This window comes from Pundamilia nyererei, unplaced genomic scaffold (assembly GCF_000239375.1).
Source record: "Pundamilia nyererei isolate P.nyererei 1_Seehausen unplaced genomic scaffold, PunNye1.0 scaffold00229, whole genome shotgun sequence".
Lineage (NCBI taxonomy): Eukaryota > Metazoa > Chordata > Actinopteri > Cichliformes > Cichlidae > Pundamilia > Pundamilia nyererei.
The window spans coordinates 300649-314601 of record NW_005187630.1 but is presented as its reverse complement, the minus strand read 5'-3'; the positions used below and the strand labels follow the sequence as shown (position 1 = coordinate 314601).

Genomic DNA, 13953 nt, shown 5'->3' with positions numbered 1-13953 from the left:
GTGTGGGAGTGTGTGTGTGTGTGTGTGTGTGTGTGTGTGTGCGCGCGCACGCTTTTGGCATGTATTCAGTGTGTGTATGTGTGCGTGTTGTTTACTTGCTCCCTGTTGTCTCCCTGCCCGCCTCAGTGTGGATGCTGCAGTGTGTTTGTGCTCTCGGCCTTTTGGACCCAACGCTCGGATGCCTCATTCTCAGGCTGTTTGGAGGAAAAGTGCAGCCACGGGGGGGTGGGGGTGGGGGAGAGACTGCCTGTCAGAGGCCATTAAGCAGCTCGCCGGATGCCAAGTTAGAGCCCAGAAAAGCATGGCAATGCACTGCAGATGAAGCGGGGAACGTCACATGGCAGCACTTCAATGACAAAATCGGAACAGTGGAGTTTTAAATCGAGATAATAACCCTCCACTTTTCCACATAAGTGGAAAGCTGTTTGCTGATTTGTCTTACACCATTTCAGCCTGAGCAGATAATGAAAGGCTTAAAGAAAGAACTTTAAGTGAGAAGGCTGTTGTTAGAATCACTGCACAGTCAATAAAAATATGATATAAAGAAATAAGAGCAGCATTAACGATCAAGAGGTTTTTGAGGAAATGTTTTTGAAGCCTCAAGGTCTGATTTAATGACCAGAACCACTGCTGGCAGTTACAGCGGGACAAAAACCTAATTTGATCAGAGAGACGTGGAGCTGAGGGGGAAACTCCAGTTCACCTTAATTCAACAACAGATTTTTGGAGCACTGAGTGTCTGTAAGAAACACTGTGGTGTTACAGCTTGGGGATAAGTTAATAACTAAAGGTAAAATGTCACAGAGCCCTGCAGCCTTTTACCTTCAGCAGATGTCAGGAAGGATAACTGAAACATCAATTTCACCCAGTAATTTAGCACATGCATATAACATAATGCTTTCAGTCACTCATTCAAGTGACTTTCATTCATTAATGGTTGAAACAAAGCAAAATCCTCTGAATTATCCCCAATAATTCACACACATCACCTGCATTGTGAAAACATCGCGGCCTAATTCAAACCTCACTGACGCTCGCTTCTTGAACCCCACTAATCTCAGAGTCGGGGGGAATGGTTTTAAGGTCAGTCCATTAATACAAATGTAACCTGCTAAATGATAAGAAAATATTTATTTGAACACACTGGAATTAACCTATTAAAGCCCAGGTAGAACTCCAGGGTGTTCACTAGTCACTATTTGTCTGTTTCTTGTTTAAACTAGTGATAAAAAGCAGTTAATTAACCCTCATAATGTCCTCCCGATTGCCATACACCTGTTGTACTCAGGGTTCAAAAATGACCCCAGGACAGCACATGTCTTAAAACAATGTTAAACTTATTTGAATGTGTTAGCGAGCAGCGATTCACAGCAAAAGACCGGCAGAGGCTACAGTGCTTGTTGCTAATCTACCCCAGGAGCTAACCATGGTACTGAAATAAAGACAAATCCTGTCAAGCATTACACTGTTATTCACCAACATTAAGTAAATATTTGGATTTTTGTGTCATTGTTCACAACAAGCAATTTTACACTAATAAATGGGTATAAAACTGGTTGTATTACAGCTACCAATCGCCAGTATGTCTGATTAAACTAACCCAACTACAAAGCAACCATTTAGGATTATAATAACTGAGCTCGTGCATCAACTTAAATAAACCAAGGAACTCACTTCCTTGGTATACACATAGGAAGACCCACTCAGTGTGGAACTTAGACTGCTGCAGAGAAACAACCAACGAGGTGACATTCTCCAAAAAGAAAATCATGGCTGCATGATGCTAGCTGTTACCAGAGTGGCTCAGTGTGTATGAGGAGATCGGCTGTATATTGTTTACCGCTGTGAAAGTGATTTAACTGACAGGCCAAATAAAAACAGCAGATGTGTGTGTGGTAATAGTACGATAATAAAAACCGAGACAGCGCGGGTCAGAGGCTGGTCGGGTCGGGCGGGCGGGGCGGGAGGAGGTGTTTTCTGGGATCAGATGTTTAAACAACATCTGGACTCCTGCACAGGCATCTGCCCTGCTCAGGGATTGAAACTGGGGTTTTAATCTGCGACCCCTCGCATCTGTGTGGGTGGCGTCTAATCTGGCTGATGGTGCATTTGACAAGCTGCTTCAACTCAACAGCCGTTTGCTCACAAAACCTCCATAAAGTTGAAACACAGGAGGAACGGAGGAACATTTTGCTTCAGTTTTTATAACTGGGAAAGCTTTTACTGGGACGTTACTGTGGGAGGATCCATGCTGTGTCCTGCAGAATGAGGAGGAATATGGGCTTCTGGGGTGGGAAACGTTTGAACGTTGAAGAGACATAAAACCCACAAAGAATATTACAGTATAGCTCAAACCACAGGAACGCAATTATTTCAAAGACTTCTACAACCCAATATTGTGTGATTAGTAGAGCTGGATATTAAACTTTAGTACTTTATGGCCCCAGAAAATATATACACATGTATATCAAAAACATGCTTCTCCGGGCTCGGTGTAGAAGAGCATGCAAAGTGCACTTTTACACTTCTAACCTATCAGAACGTAGGAAAGCACAGGAGAGGATGAAATACTTTCTCTGCAGATCCTCAGAGGCCATACTGGCACTGCAAGTCTCAGTCTCTGGGGCGTCTCCAGGATTTTTTAAATGGTGCGGAAAAGAGAAGGAGACCAAGAACAAGGCAGAGATGTCCCACAGGAAATCAGAATATTTGCTCTGAAATAAATGCAGTGTAGAAAATTGGCATAGAAGTAGCACTACACCAGAGACTAAAGATTGTAAAATATGGTTTCAATGCCAAACAAAGTGGGGAAACAAATATTTCCTCTGTATTTAAGAAAAAGTCATAATAATTCTTAATAAGGAAGATGTTTCAGCATCCTGAGAGAATCAGTAGTAGTCATGTGAAAAGGAGGATTTCACAGGACTTTGTACTTTAGCAGCAACAAGTTGCAGAAACTGTTTTCTGCGCGACTTTATCAATCTCTCACATCCCTGTGGAGGAATTTGGTCCACTCTTCAGTTCACTGAGGTTTGCCACATTTAGTTTTGCACAGCTCTCTGAAGGGTCCACCACAGCATCCGAGATTATTGCCCTGTAGTGTGATCCATTTTGGACAAAGCTTTAGCTGTTGGACAGTTGGCCTCACGTTTAGCTTGAGAACACCTGACTCAGTCAAGGTGCCTGGATCCTGTGGCTGCACAACAAACCCAAATCATCAGGCCCTTATCACCGTGTGGACAGTTAGTATAAGCTGTTTGTGCATTACTGCCAAACAGCTCCACTTTGGTCCAGAGAACATCTTTCCCAAAGTCTTTTCGTTTGTTGAGATGCAGCTTTGCTGTGCTGTCCTTTTTAGAGAGAAGAGTTTTCTCCTGGCAACCTTTCCAAACAAGCCATACTTGTTCAGTCTCTTTCTAACTGTACTGTCATGAACTTCGACATTTAACATGGTCACTGAGCTAACCTGTAGAGTCTGAGATGGAGCTTTTGGGTTGTTCTCTGACCACTGCACCGGGTGAATTTGCTGAGAATGTGTTAACACAGAACACTTAAATACTTTAAATCAGCAAACTGACAAAACCTGTGCTTTAATAGAGCTGCTCACACTTGCTGATGATCAGTTAATCACGTAATTTGATTAGCAGCACCTTGCTGCTACTTACCCTCCCACTTCCCATGGAAGAAATAAGGGTGAACTTGAATACACATTCCTGGAACATCAATTTTGATCCATTAATATATTCATCGGTTTAGCATTGTAGCTATAGATGACTTTAACTCATTGTACACTGCTGATTAGTATTTTATTTTATTTTTTTAATTTAGAGCAGCGGTCTCCAACCCCTGGGCCATGGACCAGTACTGGACCATGAGTCGTTTGGTACCGGGCTACAAGATTTGAGGCTCGGGTGTGAAGTTTTTATCGTTATTTTTTAATCGTTTTTATCGCTAACTCGGTTTCCCTGGGTCTTTTCCCGTGTGTTATGAATAAATCTTCCTTTTTTGGTACCAATACTGGTTTCATTTGTTGTATTTATCTGTGACACCTTAAAGGCCGGTCCGTGAATACATCGTCTGACATAAACCGGCCCGTGGTGCAAAAAAGGTTGGGGACCGCTGATTTGGAGTTTAAAATCTGCAAAATAACATGCAACTAAAGCTTTATCCTATTTATATTTTAAATATTTGCTTCCATTATATAGACATTTTGATTCATACAATAGACTAACTCAGGTATTTACCAGAGCTAGCATCAAAAGCCTCCATCAGAAAAAAACCAGCAGTCTTTCCTTGACTGTCTCAGAGACTGTATTTTTTTTATAAATAAACCCACTGGGAAAATTTGATTTTGGACCTAGCGTCCTCGACCTACACCCAGCAGCCTCTGGCGCTCAGGGGTGTCCTTAAAAGTCCAAAGAAGGAGACACCAAGTAGGGCAGAGAGGAGGGCGAGCTACAAGGAGCGAACGACTGAGGAGAGAAACAGCAGAAAAGCAGCCAGGAGCAACTTCACAGATTGATAAACAGAAGATGACACACCAGCCCCTACGTTTGTTTTTGGTCCTCGGCTCGCAGCTGCGCATGTGTTTGAGTGTGCAGCGGCGGGCGAGTGTAGAGCACCGAGGGTGCTCACTGGTACTTTAATCCCAAAGTAAAGGGATCTGGATAAAGACATCGAGTTCAGCTCTGCCTGAAGGATTTATACAATGTGAGATTTTGTTCTTTCTACAAATACTTCGGATCCAGCACCAACATCAGAAAGCATCAGAGGTGATTCTGCATGCTCATCCTCTTAAGGGCAACTCTGAAGATCAAATGCAAATGACAGCTGTCCCTCAAAGTCTGGTTGCAGGATTCTCATTTCACTCCCCTTCACAGTGTGCAGAACACAAAAGCCGACAGACTGGGGTTACTCTGCCTCTGCTTTGGTTTTGTTGAGGTGATGGCTTCTGATGAGGACAGTCTAATCCTGCAGACACTCTGAGCACCAGTACTTACATTACATTATCTTCTATTCATACACAGAGGATGTGCCTGTCAATATCATCCTGGGATGAAGGCCCTGATTTTTTTCCCCTGGTCTCTTGATGATGTAAAGTGACGTCAAATATTCTTTGAGGGAGCCATTATCTCGCTTCTATACCTGCATTGTAATTTCCCCTGTTTTCTGTGTGAGGCGACTTTCTGCCTCACACAGTTCACAGCAGAGTGACGGACATCTTTGTGCCAAGTTAACAAAAGAAGGACCTGCAACAAAAGAAAGACCTTGAGGCAGCGTTTCTCCAGCTCTTTACAGCAGTTAAAGATGGATGGTGGAGTGACAGCACTTTTCTTTTTCCACTGCAGCTTTATCTCCCCCTGCACACTTTCCTCTGCATATCAGAAGTGCCCCAAACATCCAAAGATATCAAGAGAAGTAAAGTCAACGATTTTTTTTTTTTTTATAAAAAAGAGAGAATCGTCAAAAAATTTAAACAGTTTTCTTGATTGCATGTGTGAAACAATGCTGTACTGTATCCACAGCGTACAGGAACTGCGAGTGGGCGTTAAGAAGACAAAAGTTGGCAATGACTTTTCCTCTGATGTTGGTGGATGAAAACACAGAGGATTATTCCACTTCAGCATGAAGCGCATTGTGCGTTTTCTCTGAGCAAGAAAGGAGAAGAATGAAAAGGATTGAGGGCGTGCAAAAAAGCTGCCCATTACAGCACAAGTCTGCAGTTTTTAATCTGACACACTCCACTTAATCTTCCATACTGAGCTGCACTCTTTGTGATTTAAATTAAAAACAGGCTTGTAGAAAGGAAACAATCCGTTTGAAGCCCTGGAATAAAGACCTGAATAAAGATAAAGCATCACAAAGATGACCTGTTATTCTAAAAGGGCGGCTTTTTCCCCCAGTCGTCCAAAATTCCCAAATTAAAGTCCAGTTCACCTTCTCGTCTTACCTAACAGACATGGCTAGGACGGTCACTGGACGCTATGAGTATGTCTGTATGTAGTTTCATATTTTCTTTATCTAGTTCCAAAACCACTCATCAATTCTCTTCAAACTATCTGTGTGTGCGGCTGGGAGCCCGAGTAAGTGGAGTGCCGAGTTTGAAGTCATTTGAATGAGTGATTTTCATATTTTGGATAAAATTTGTTCTCCACTCTGTGTGTAGGGGGAGGGGCGCATACACACAGGATACATGAACCTTTTCCTTTCACTCTGAACCCTTCATTTGTTTCAGTAGCCTTAGTAATGGTACCATTACAATGCCCATATACTATATACACACAATACTTATACTGCAGTATTTCTTTGCACTTTTACCTTACTTTTGGATGGAAATATCAGACTTTATTTATTTATTTATTGTAAAGGTTTAGTTCATCTTCATGTTTCAGCATTAAAGAAATATACATTCTTATGAACTTAAGTTACGTTAAGTTCTTTAAGTACATTTTGAAACTAAACATTATGGTAGTATTATAACTTTTACTTATACTCTTTGACTCATATCATAAAATATTTTTTGTGTTTATGAAACTAATCATGTACCTAATCCTTTAGGCTACAGTCTTGTGCTGATTAATAATATTTGCAACTATTTTTTGTAAAAGATCTCAATAGTAGTTCACAATCTGCAACTCCAATTCATGTTTAGCTCTGCATGTACATTTTTTTCAGGACACTCTCCAAAGCTGAAAGTTTGCGTGACCCGGCCGAGAGAAAGAACAGCTGGATGGCAGCCTGAGGTTTCAGTGGATTTGATGTGGTAGACATGAAGAACCAGCACCAGTATGGACGAAGTCATCTGGAGAGACTGGGTGAGTCCACTTCATATACTATACAAAACCTATATCTTCACCTAAATATAATGTATAGTTTACCTACCAGAAAGCTAAAATTAAGTGTGCCGACAAACCTGAGAGACTCCAGCACTGGTGACTGAGACGTCAACATGAATCACTGCAGGAATTAATCTGATGCCTTCATTTAGGCTCCTGTTCTTATGAAGAGATGTGGAGCACACTGTTCTCTACATCGCTCTCTTTCTGAGCTTCAGTGATCAAGTGATCTGCTTATAACAGAGGAAAATCTACTATGATTCATTAAAAAGCTAATTTAGGTGAACTGAGGGAAGTAGGCTTGCAAGTTTACAACATTAAACCGAATATAGCTTCACAGAGTTAATGCATGAGGTTTAAATGTTTCTAAACTATGTACTGATAGTTTTGGCTGTGTAAAAGATGCTGTTATTCTGTTCGGTTCTCGTGTCTTCCAGTCTGCGTGGCTCTGTCCACTCTGGTGTTGGTTCTGCTGGGACTTCTGGGTTCCGTCACAGGCTGTCCTGGTGTCTGCACCTGCTATGGCAATACGACTGAGTGCACTGCTGTTGGACTCCTCTCTCTGACGCCTATCCTTGGGCTGCTCGCCCAGGACTCTCTGGCACTCCACCTACCCCAGAACAATCTCACCTTCCTGGGCAAAGCTGAGCTGTCCAACCTCAGCAGCCTGGAGGTACTGGATCTTTCCCAGAACCACTTTTCAACCGTGCAGCCAGGAGCTTTCCTAGGCCTGAACAGCCTGCGCCGCTTAAACCTGTCCACCAACTACCTCAGTAAACTCAATAGCAGCGCAGCGACAGTCGAGGCCTTCAATGGAAGTCAGGGGAGTATTGGATTGAGCAAGGATGTTTTCAAGGGGCTATGGCAGCTGCAGGAACTCGATCTGTCCTCCAACGGCCTCCTGTGGCTGCCCAAGGGCCTGCTGGATGGGCTTCAGAGACTCACCTGGCTGTCTCTGGCCAGCAACCGGCTTGTCACCCTGGACAGAGTCACATTTGAACCCCTGGTGGGGCTACAGCACCTCCTGCTGGTAGGAAACCCTTGGAAATGCGATTGCAAGCTGAGAGACTTCAAGCACTGGATGGAGTGGTTGATTTACAGGGGTGAGCAGGGCTGTTAGCAGGCCTCTCCATATCTCAAATACTTTAAGACTTTACCGGAGCGAGTCTGGGGTGTATAATCTAAGCAATTAATCTCCGCTCTGCAGGATGGATGTATGCTGAGCAAAGACATCTAAGAGTACAATGACCTCTATATCTTTCAATCCTTCCCTGTCTCTCCTGGTTCCCTTCTTTCTCCCTTCCTCCTTCTTTCCCCTTGTTTTTGTGTCCCCTCTCCATCTGTTTTATAGATGGGCAGGTAGATGTGATGCAGTGCAGCCTCCCGGAGGATTTGAAGGGCAGGGACATCCGCAGCGTGCCAGCAGAGATGTTCAGCTACTGCCTCCAGACTTCAACCAAGGAAGGCGCCACCCGGCCTCCTTGCCCGCCCGGCCGGGTCGGAGGTGCCGATGATTGCATCCGTCAGCGCTACAGACCCGCGAGCGTCCGCCGGGCACAGGGCACGCAGGTAGTTGCGGCCGTTGTGTGCGGCACAGTGTGCGTCATGATGGTGGTGGCAGCGACTTACGGGTGCGTCTACGCCTCGCTGGTAGCCCGCTACCAGAAAGAGATGAAGAGCCGCGGGCAGCCCCTGATGGCTGAGTCTGGAGCTGACACCGACCTGGAAGACGGGCAGACGTCATCCCCGACCTCACTGGAGGAAACGCCGCCCAAAGAGGCCTGCGGCTTCGTGCACAGTTATCGAATCAGCAGTTTCTAACACACTGATTTCTGCCTCTGTACTTCAGCTCTCATCACTGATGAGACGAGGTCTGCAGAGAGAAACCCTGCAGCTCACTGGGCGAAACTCTCCGGGTGGGGACTGATTGTGCAGCTTAATGGAGCGGACTAAATCCAGTGAAGCTGTGATTCTGCAGTACTTCTTTTAATGTATGGATGCTCTGTGAATTGTTATTCCCTGCGCTGCATCCCTCAGCCAGCTTTGAAACTTCTCTCAAGCTGCTGTTTGGCACTTCTGCACCTTGACTTTCCCTTCATGTGTGTTTCTTCTTTAGAAATATGAATCTACATTTAGTTCCCGTCTTTGGATCTAAGCCCAAGAAGCACAAAGTCAAAAAGTACAAACGTCTGTGAATGTGTGACATTTCTCTTGATGTGAGCTGCAAAAAATTACTTTTCTCTTAATCAGCTGTGCGTGTTTTACATTCCCCATTCTGCAGAGTAATTCTTTGTACTTGTGTTAGGTGGATGCCCCCGCTGAATCTCCTCAGAACAACAAACACTTTGAACCACATCAGAGTTCTGCTGCTGTCAGGTAAACGCTGCTTTAAGCTTCATCACAGGTTAACTGCATTCAAACAATACTAGAGCTGTACTGCCACCTAGAGGGCAAGCTTAGAGCTGCAACAGCTTCTAATCCAGCACAACGAAACAGCGATGACTATTATCTCCAACATTGTGAAGTAAAGAAAGAGAGTGAGGAGATCAGCTCACATGTGATAAGCACATGAAATAAATTGAAGTGTAATTGAACTCAAGGACTGTTAATCATGCTGAAGGTAATAAACTCTTTATTTATCTAAACTGGGTATTTTTTCTTTTTAAAGAAGTGTTTTTGGTCCATTTCACAACCTCTAAATCGCTGTTCTTAAATGTGAGTGAGAGGACTACTTCCTTACAGAGTTCTGAGAGTCGTGTTCTCTTTTGCTTTTGACCGGGGAGGAGAAGTTACCTTGAACTTCATTTCCACTGCATGTTACAGTTTAATTAGACGATAGCCGCTGCTGTTGCAGGCAGCGTCACCACATGCTTCATGTCACGTGGTGTAAAAATCCCACACAAAGCGATTTGAGTGAGGATTCTTGCTGACCACTGTATGACCTTCAATGTCTTCATCATTATCTTTTGCTCTTGCCCGACTCAAGAAGAACAACTGAAAATGGTCAGCATATGGCCACTGCTGTTCCTCAAAGTGCCACTCGCAGCTGGCTTCTAAAGTGACTCCGCCCACATAGACTCCCATGTTAAAATGTCTTATTTTCCAACAGAAATAAACATGTTTGGTCTCCACAGCTAACTCCAGCTCCCTGTTAGACGCTGATCTGCTTTGGCTGTCACGGATTAATAAAGGAAACAGTAAGCAACTAAAGCAAGAGGAAAACGCGATGATGACAGTGCATGCTGTGTTTTTGTGATGACGATGAAGAAGGTGAACATCATAGCTCTTCCACCACTTGTTTGAAACTCACCTCCAGCCATGGCCGTCTTTCCCTCGGTTGACACGGTCACCGATGTCGTCGCTATGATGTACTTCACTCCTGAGGGGCAAAACATTTCGCCCAACATTAACTACAGATCACTTTATCAGTTATTCAATGATAACGAGTTACTTTTTGTTCTGCAGATGTGTTCAGGGGTTCGTCACAAACAAACCTTTGTCATTCACTGGGTAGTAGTAGAATTTTCCAGGAGTGTTTTCTACAGCCAGGCGGTACCACAGCGGGAAGTGATCGATGGTGAACAGATTATCTTTATCAGCTGGAGTCAGGAACTTCCTGCAAAGTGAGCAATCATCCTCAGATAACATTTTACTTTGAAATTCACTCCTAGGCTCATTGACTGAACTGGTCAGTGTGCAACTGGAAGCTCTAATTTTACTATTTATTTCTAATCATCTACTGTTTCAAACACAAACCTGTTCTTCGTGTTACTGATGAACATTTTTTTACTTCACTCACTTCAAAGAACTCACAAAGGTTACACACTCTGATAGTCCACAGCAGGAAGCAGCTATAACAACAATTCTTAAACCAGCTGGAGTGTATCAGCTGGGATCGTGCTCTGAGGTGTGACATTATTATTTTTAAAGAAAGAAGGAGGGAGGGAGAAGATATGGTTCCAGCAGTTAGTGTTATAACACAATTTTCTTTATGCTAATAGTACAGATGAATTGTCTAGCTAATAATGAGCACAAACAGTGTTGAAAAGCTGCAGCTAGGAGAGCAACACAAAAGGTGCTGTTCTGAAAGCAGAAAGTATTTCACCACATAAACCTGAACTCTTTGCAGAAGCACGTAAGATGTATTTGCTGTCAGGTCCAGACCACCTGTTGGAGTTACACCGTAACTGTCTCACGTGAGTAAATGTGCACATTGCCAGTCATTTTTTTATTATTTATACCATGTAAAAGGTAAATGGACTGATTTTTATATTGGATTTTTCTTCTCTATATGAGCACTCAAAGATTTACACAACTTGCCTCATTCATCCATTGCACAAGCACTAGAGCAGACAGGAATCGAACCACCAACCTTATGACCTGCTAGGACCTGTTAGGTTTTAATCAGGTGACTGAATGCTGCCTTAGTTACACTACAACAGGTCTGGGCTTCTAGATTTTTCTTCTTCAGTCCCCTTTTCCACTTACACCTCTCTGTATTTAATCATTAGTTGTTATTAACCTCTGTCTCTCTTCCACAGCATGTCTTTTGTCCCGTCTTTCTCCCCTCACCCCTAACCGGTCACAGCAGATGGCCCCGCCCCTCCCTGAGCCTGGTTTTGCTGCAGGTTTCTTCCTGTTAAAAGGGAGTTTTTCCTTCCCACTGTGGCCAAAGCACTTGTTCATAGGGGTCATATGACTGTTTGGGTTTTCTCTGCATTATTGTAGGGTCTCCCTTACCATATAAAGCACCTTGAGGAAACTGTTGTTGTGATTTGGTGCTGTGTAAATAAAATTGAATTGAATGGAATTTAATTATAATGGCTTGAGTTAAACAGATTCTACATCTTATATGCATTTGGTCTCAACCTAAACTACACAGTGAGATATTTCTGTCTTTTCAGCTTAATTTACTTACATTCACATAAACAGTGACACTTATCTGCAGAGTCTGCATAAATGATTAGCATGTTGAACGCATAAAATCTGCCCATAACATGGGAATACCTACAGCCCCACATCTACACCTTTCGAAGTAACACCAAATGAAAAAATCTAAACAACACAAGTAATTTTTCAGTTGGCGCTCTTACTTAAATATTCTATGATTTTGTGAGGCATGTCAGATTTCTAATTTTGCCTCAGGATATCAGTGGATCTCATCTCATCTGCTGTTTTTATGTACCTGCCATTCACCACTCTGGTTTGTCCCCACAAATGAGAAAATCCTGTATAACCAAACATTTGCTTCAGCTTCACAATCCACTGTGATTCAAAAATATCTTTATCGAAAGGATCATTTATTCCTACTGCCATTCGATGATCTACACCAGAAGCCAATCATCCTACATCTCTCTTTATCAGCCCACTTCTCCATATACAGCAAATAAACAGCAGCATTTGTATTCAATTTAAGTAGCTCCCTTTAGAAATAAAGCATGAAAAGATTCAATACATGACATTTCTTCATGGCCTCACACCTCTAGTAAAACCACACGGTGAAACAGATAACAGATAATCCCAAATCTCTAGCTTCAGTTCACACACTATAAAGGGCTTTCCTGGCCTGCCCCACTTGTATCTCAAATCTGGTGGTAAATAATGTTTGGTGTTCTTCTACACATCACACAGGTCAGCTGTTCCACACAGATTTCAGGTTTATCCGGGAGAATAGTTTGTAGTAACGCAGCTCTCCTCTAGATAAATCCAGTGCTCCACCTGAGGGGCAGTCCTCAGGACCTCACACAGCAGTTTTTATTAAACGAGTTCATCCTCACAGAAAACCAAACTGATTCTTCTTCAGCTTCCTCTCATGTATCTGAACTGCTGCACTGTTTTCATAGAGAAGCACGAGTCAAACCTACACTGGAATATTTTTGTTAGGATATCAATCACTCCCTCAACAATCTGAGTCCCTCAACAATCTGAGTCCCTCACTGCGTTGTGCTAATTATTGAAATGAACGACTGCATCTTCGTATATGAATGAGCATGCATCAGGCTTCCGTTTGTCGTGGGCTATCAGTTCCAAAACTGCCCCTGAGCCTCTTTGGTAAACCTAACAGCAGCTTTTTGACACCAGGAGAAGGTTTGATGACGTAGACGTTAATAATCTGGTCCACTCAGTTTATCTTTATTGACTTTCTTGCATGAAATACTCTTAATGTGGCAACTGAATTTTAATAGATTTAAATAATTTATAGCAAATATTGGAAATGTGGAGACGTTGGCTGTTTCTCAAAAGGCACCGATGCAGCACGCCTGCAGAAAAGCAATATCACCTTGAAGATGTTATAATGCTTTGTTTTGTTTTTATTTATTTTACTTTTGTTTCTCTTGTTGGAGATAACTGTGATCATTACAGAGCTTGTAAAAAAGGCTCTGATTAACCTTACAGTTATTATCATTCGAGTTATTGCAGATAAAGTCGATCAATATATGTTCTAATAAACTGTGCACACGTACAGGTTAATGATAGCAGCTGTGCAGTGAGATGAGCTATACGACCAATTTAAAATGAGTGATGGCACAGGAGGTTAGATGCAGGTTTGAGTACAGCTATAAAGCATCCGAATGAGCCACAAGTGCGTGCTCAGGCCACTATAACACTGCAGATGCAAGATAAGTTTGAACTGTAATACAAACACGGCTGCTTAAAACAGGAAAATCGCTGGAATATCTGCCCGAACAGAACCATGCAGACAGAAGGAAAGAGTCCACATAGTGGCCTAAGAGTAAAAGACACTGATAATGTGAGTGTTCAGGATATTAGTTTCATTTCTGCTGTCTGAGTTAGGATAAAAGTGCTCTAAAAACCTAAAAACGTCCCACTGTGGAAAAGGAGAGAAATATACAGTTATAACCTGCATGGGAACATCTGAAGCTGTGGACTGCAGCACTGCGGTAACATAATCAGTGTTTATGAAGATCAGGCCCTGCCTGAACACAGAGCTTGACTGATTGTCTAATCCTGTAATATTACGCAGAAGATTGCATCAGCTAAGAAAACACTTCCTGTATATTTAACTGCTGCAGGTTCTGGCTCCTCCTAGCAGAGTTTGTGTGTGTGTGTGTGTGTGTGTGTGTGTGTGTGTGTGTGTGTGTGTGTGTGTGTGTGT

The 13953-nt window shown here is 42.9% G+C and overlaps 2 protein-coding genes across 4 annotated transcripts in view; one reads left to right on the top strand and one right to left on the bottom strand.

Annotated features, from left to right (window-relative positions):
- Positions 1 to 9459, top strand: part of LOC102198391 (leucine-rich repeat and transmembrane domain-containing protein 2-like) — a 10740-nt gene extending 1281 nt beyond the window's left edge. Inside the window, exons 2-4 of the mRNA XM_005748762.2 lie at positions 6676 to 6815; positions 7274 to 7939; positions 8188 to 9459. Of these exons, the coding sequence (XP_005748819.1) occupies positions 6770 to 6815; positions 7274 to 7939; positions 8188 to 8657 (1182 nt within the window). The 5' untranslated portion in view covers positions 6676 to 6769 and the 3' untranslated portion in view covers positions 8658 to 9459. The remainder of the gene's footprint in view (positions 1 to 6675; positions 6816 to 7273; positions 7940 to 8187) is intronic.
- Positions 1 to 13953, bottom strand: part of LOC102198662 (voltage-dependent calcium channel subunit alpha-2/delta-4-like) — a 77067-nt gene that overhangs the window by 31359 nt on the left and 31755 nt on the right. For all 3 annotated transcript variants that reach the window (XM_005748763.1, XM_005748765.1, XM_005748764.1), the window contains 2 exons: positions 10331 to 10452; positions 10147 to 10215 (listed from right to left, as the gene is read on the bottom strand). In XM_005748763.1, coding sequence (XP_005748820.1) covers positions 10147 to 10215; positions 10331 to 10452 — 191 coding nt within the window. The remainder of the gene's footprint in view (positions 1 to 10146; positions 10216 to 10330; positions 10453 to 13953) is intronic.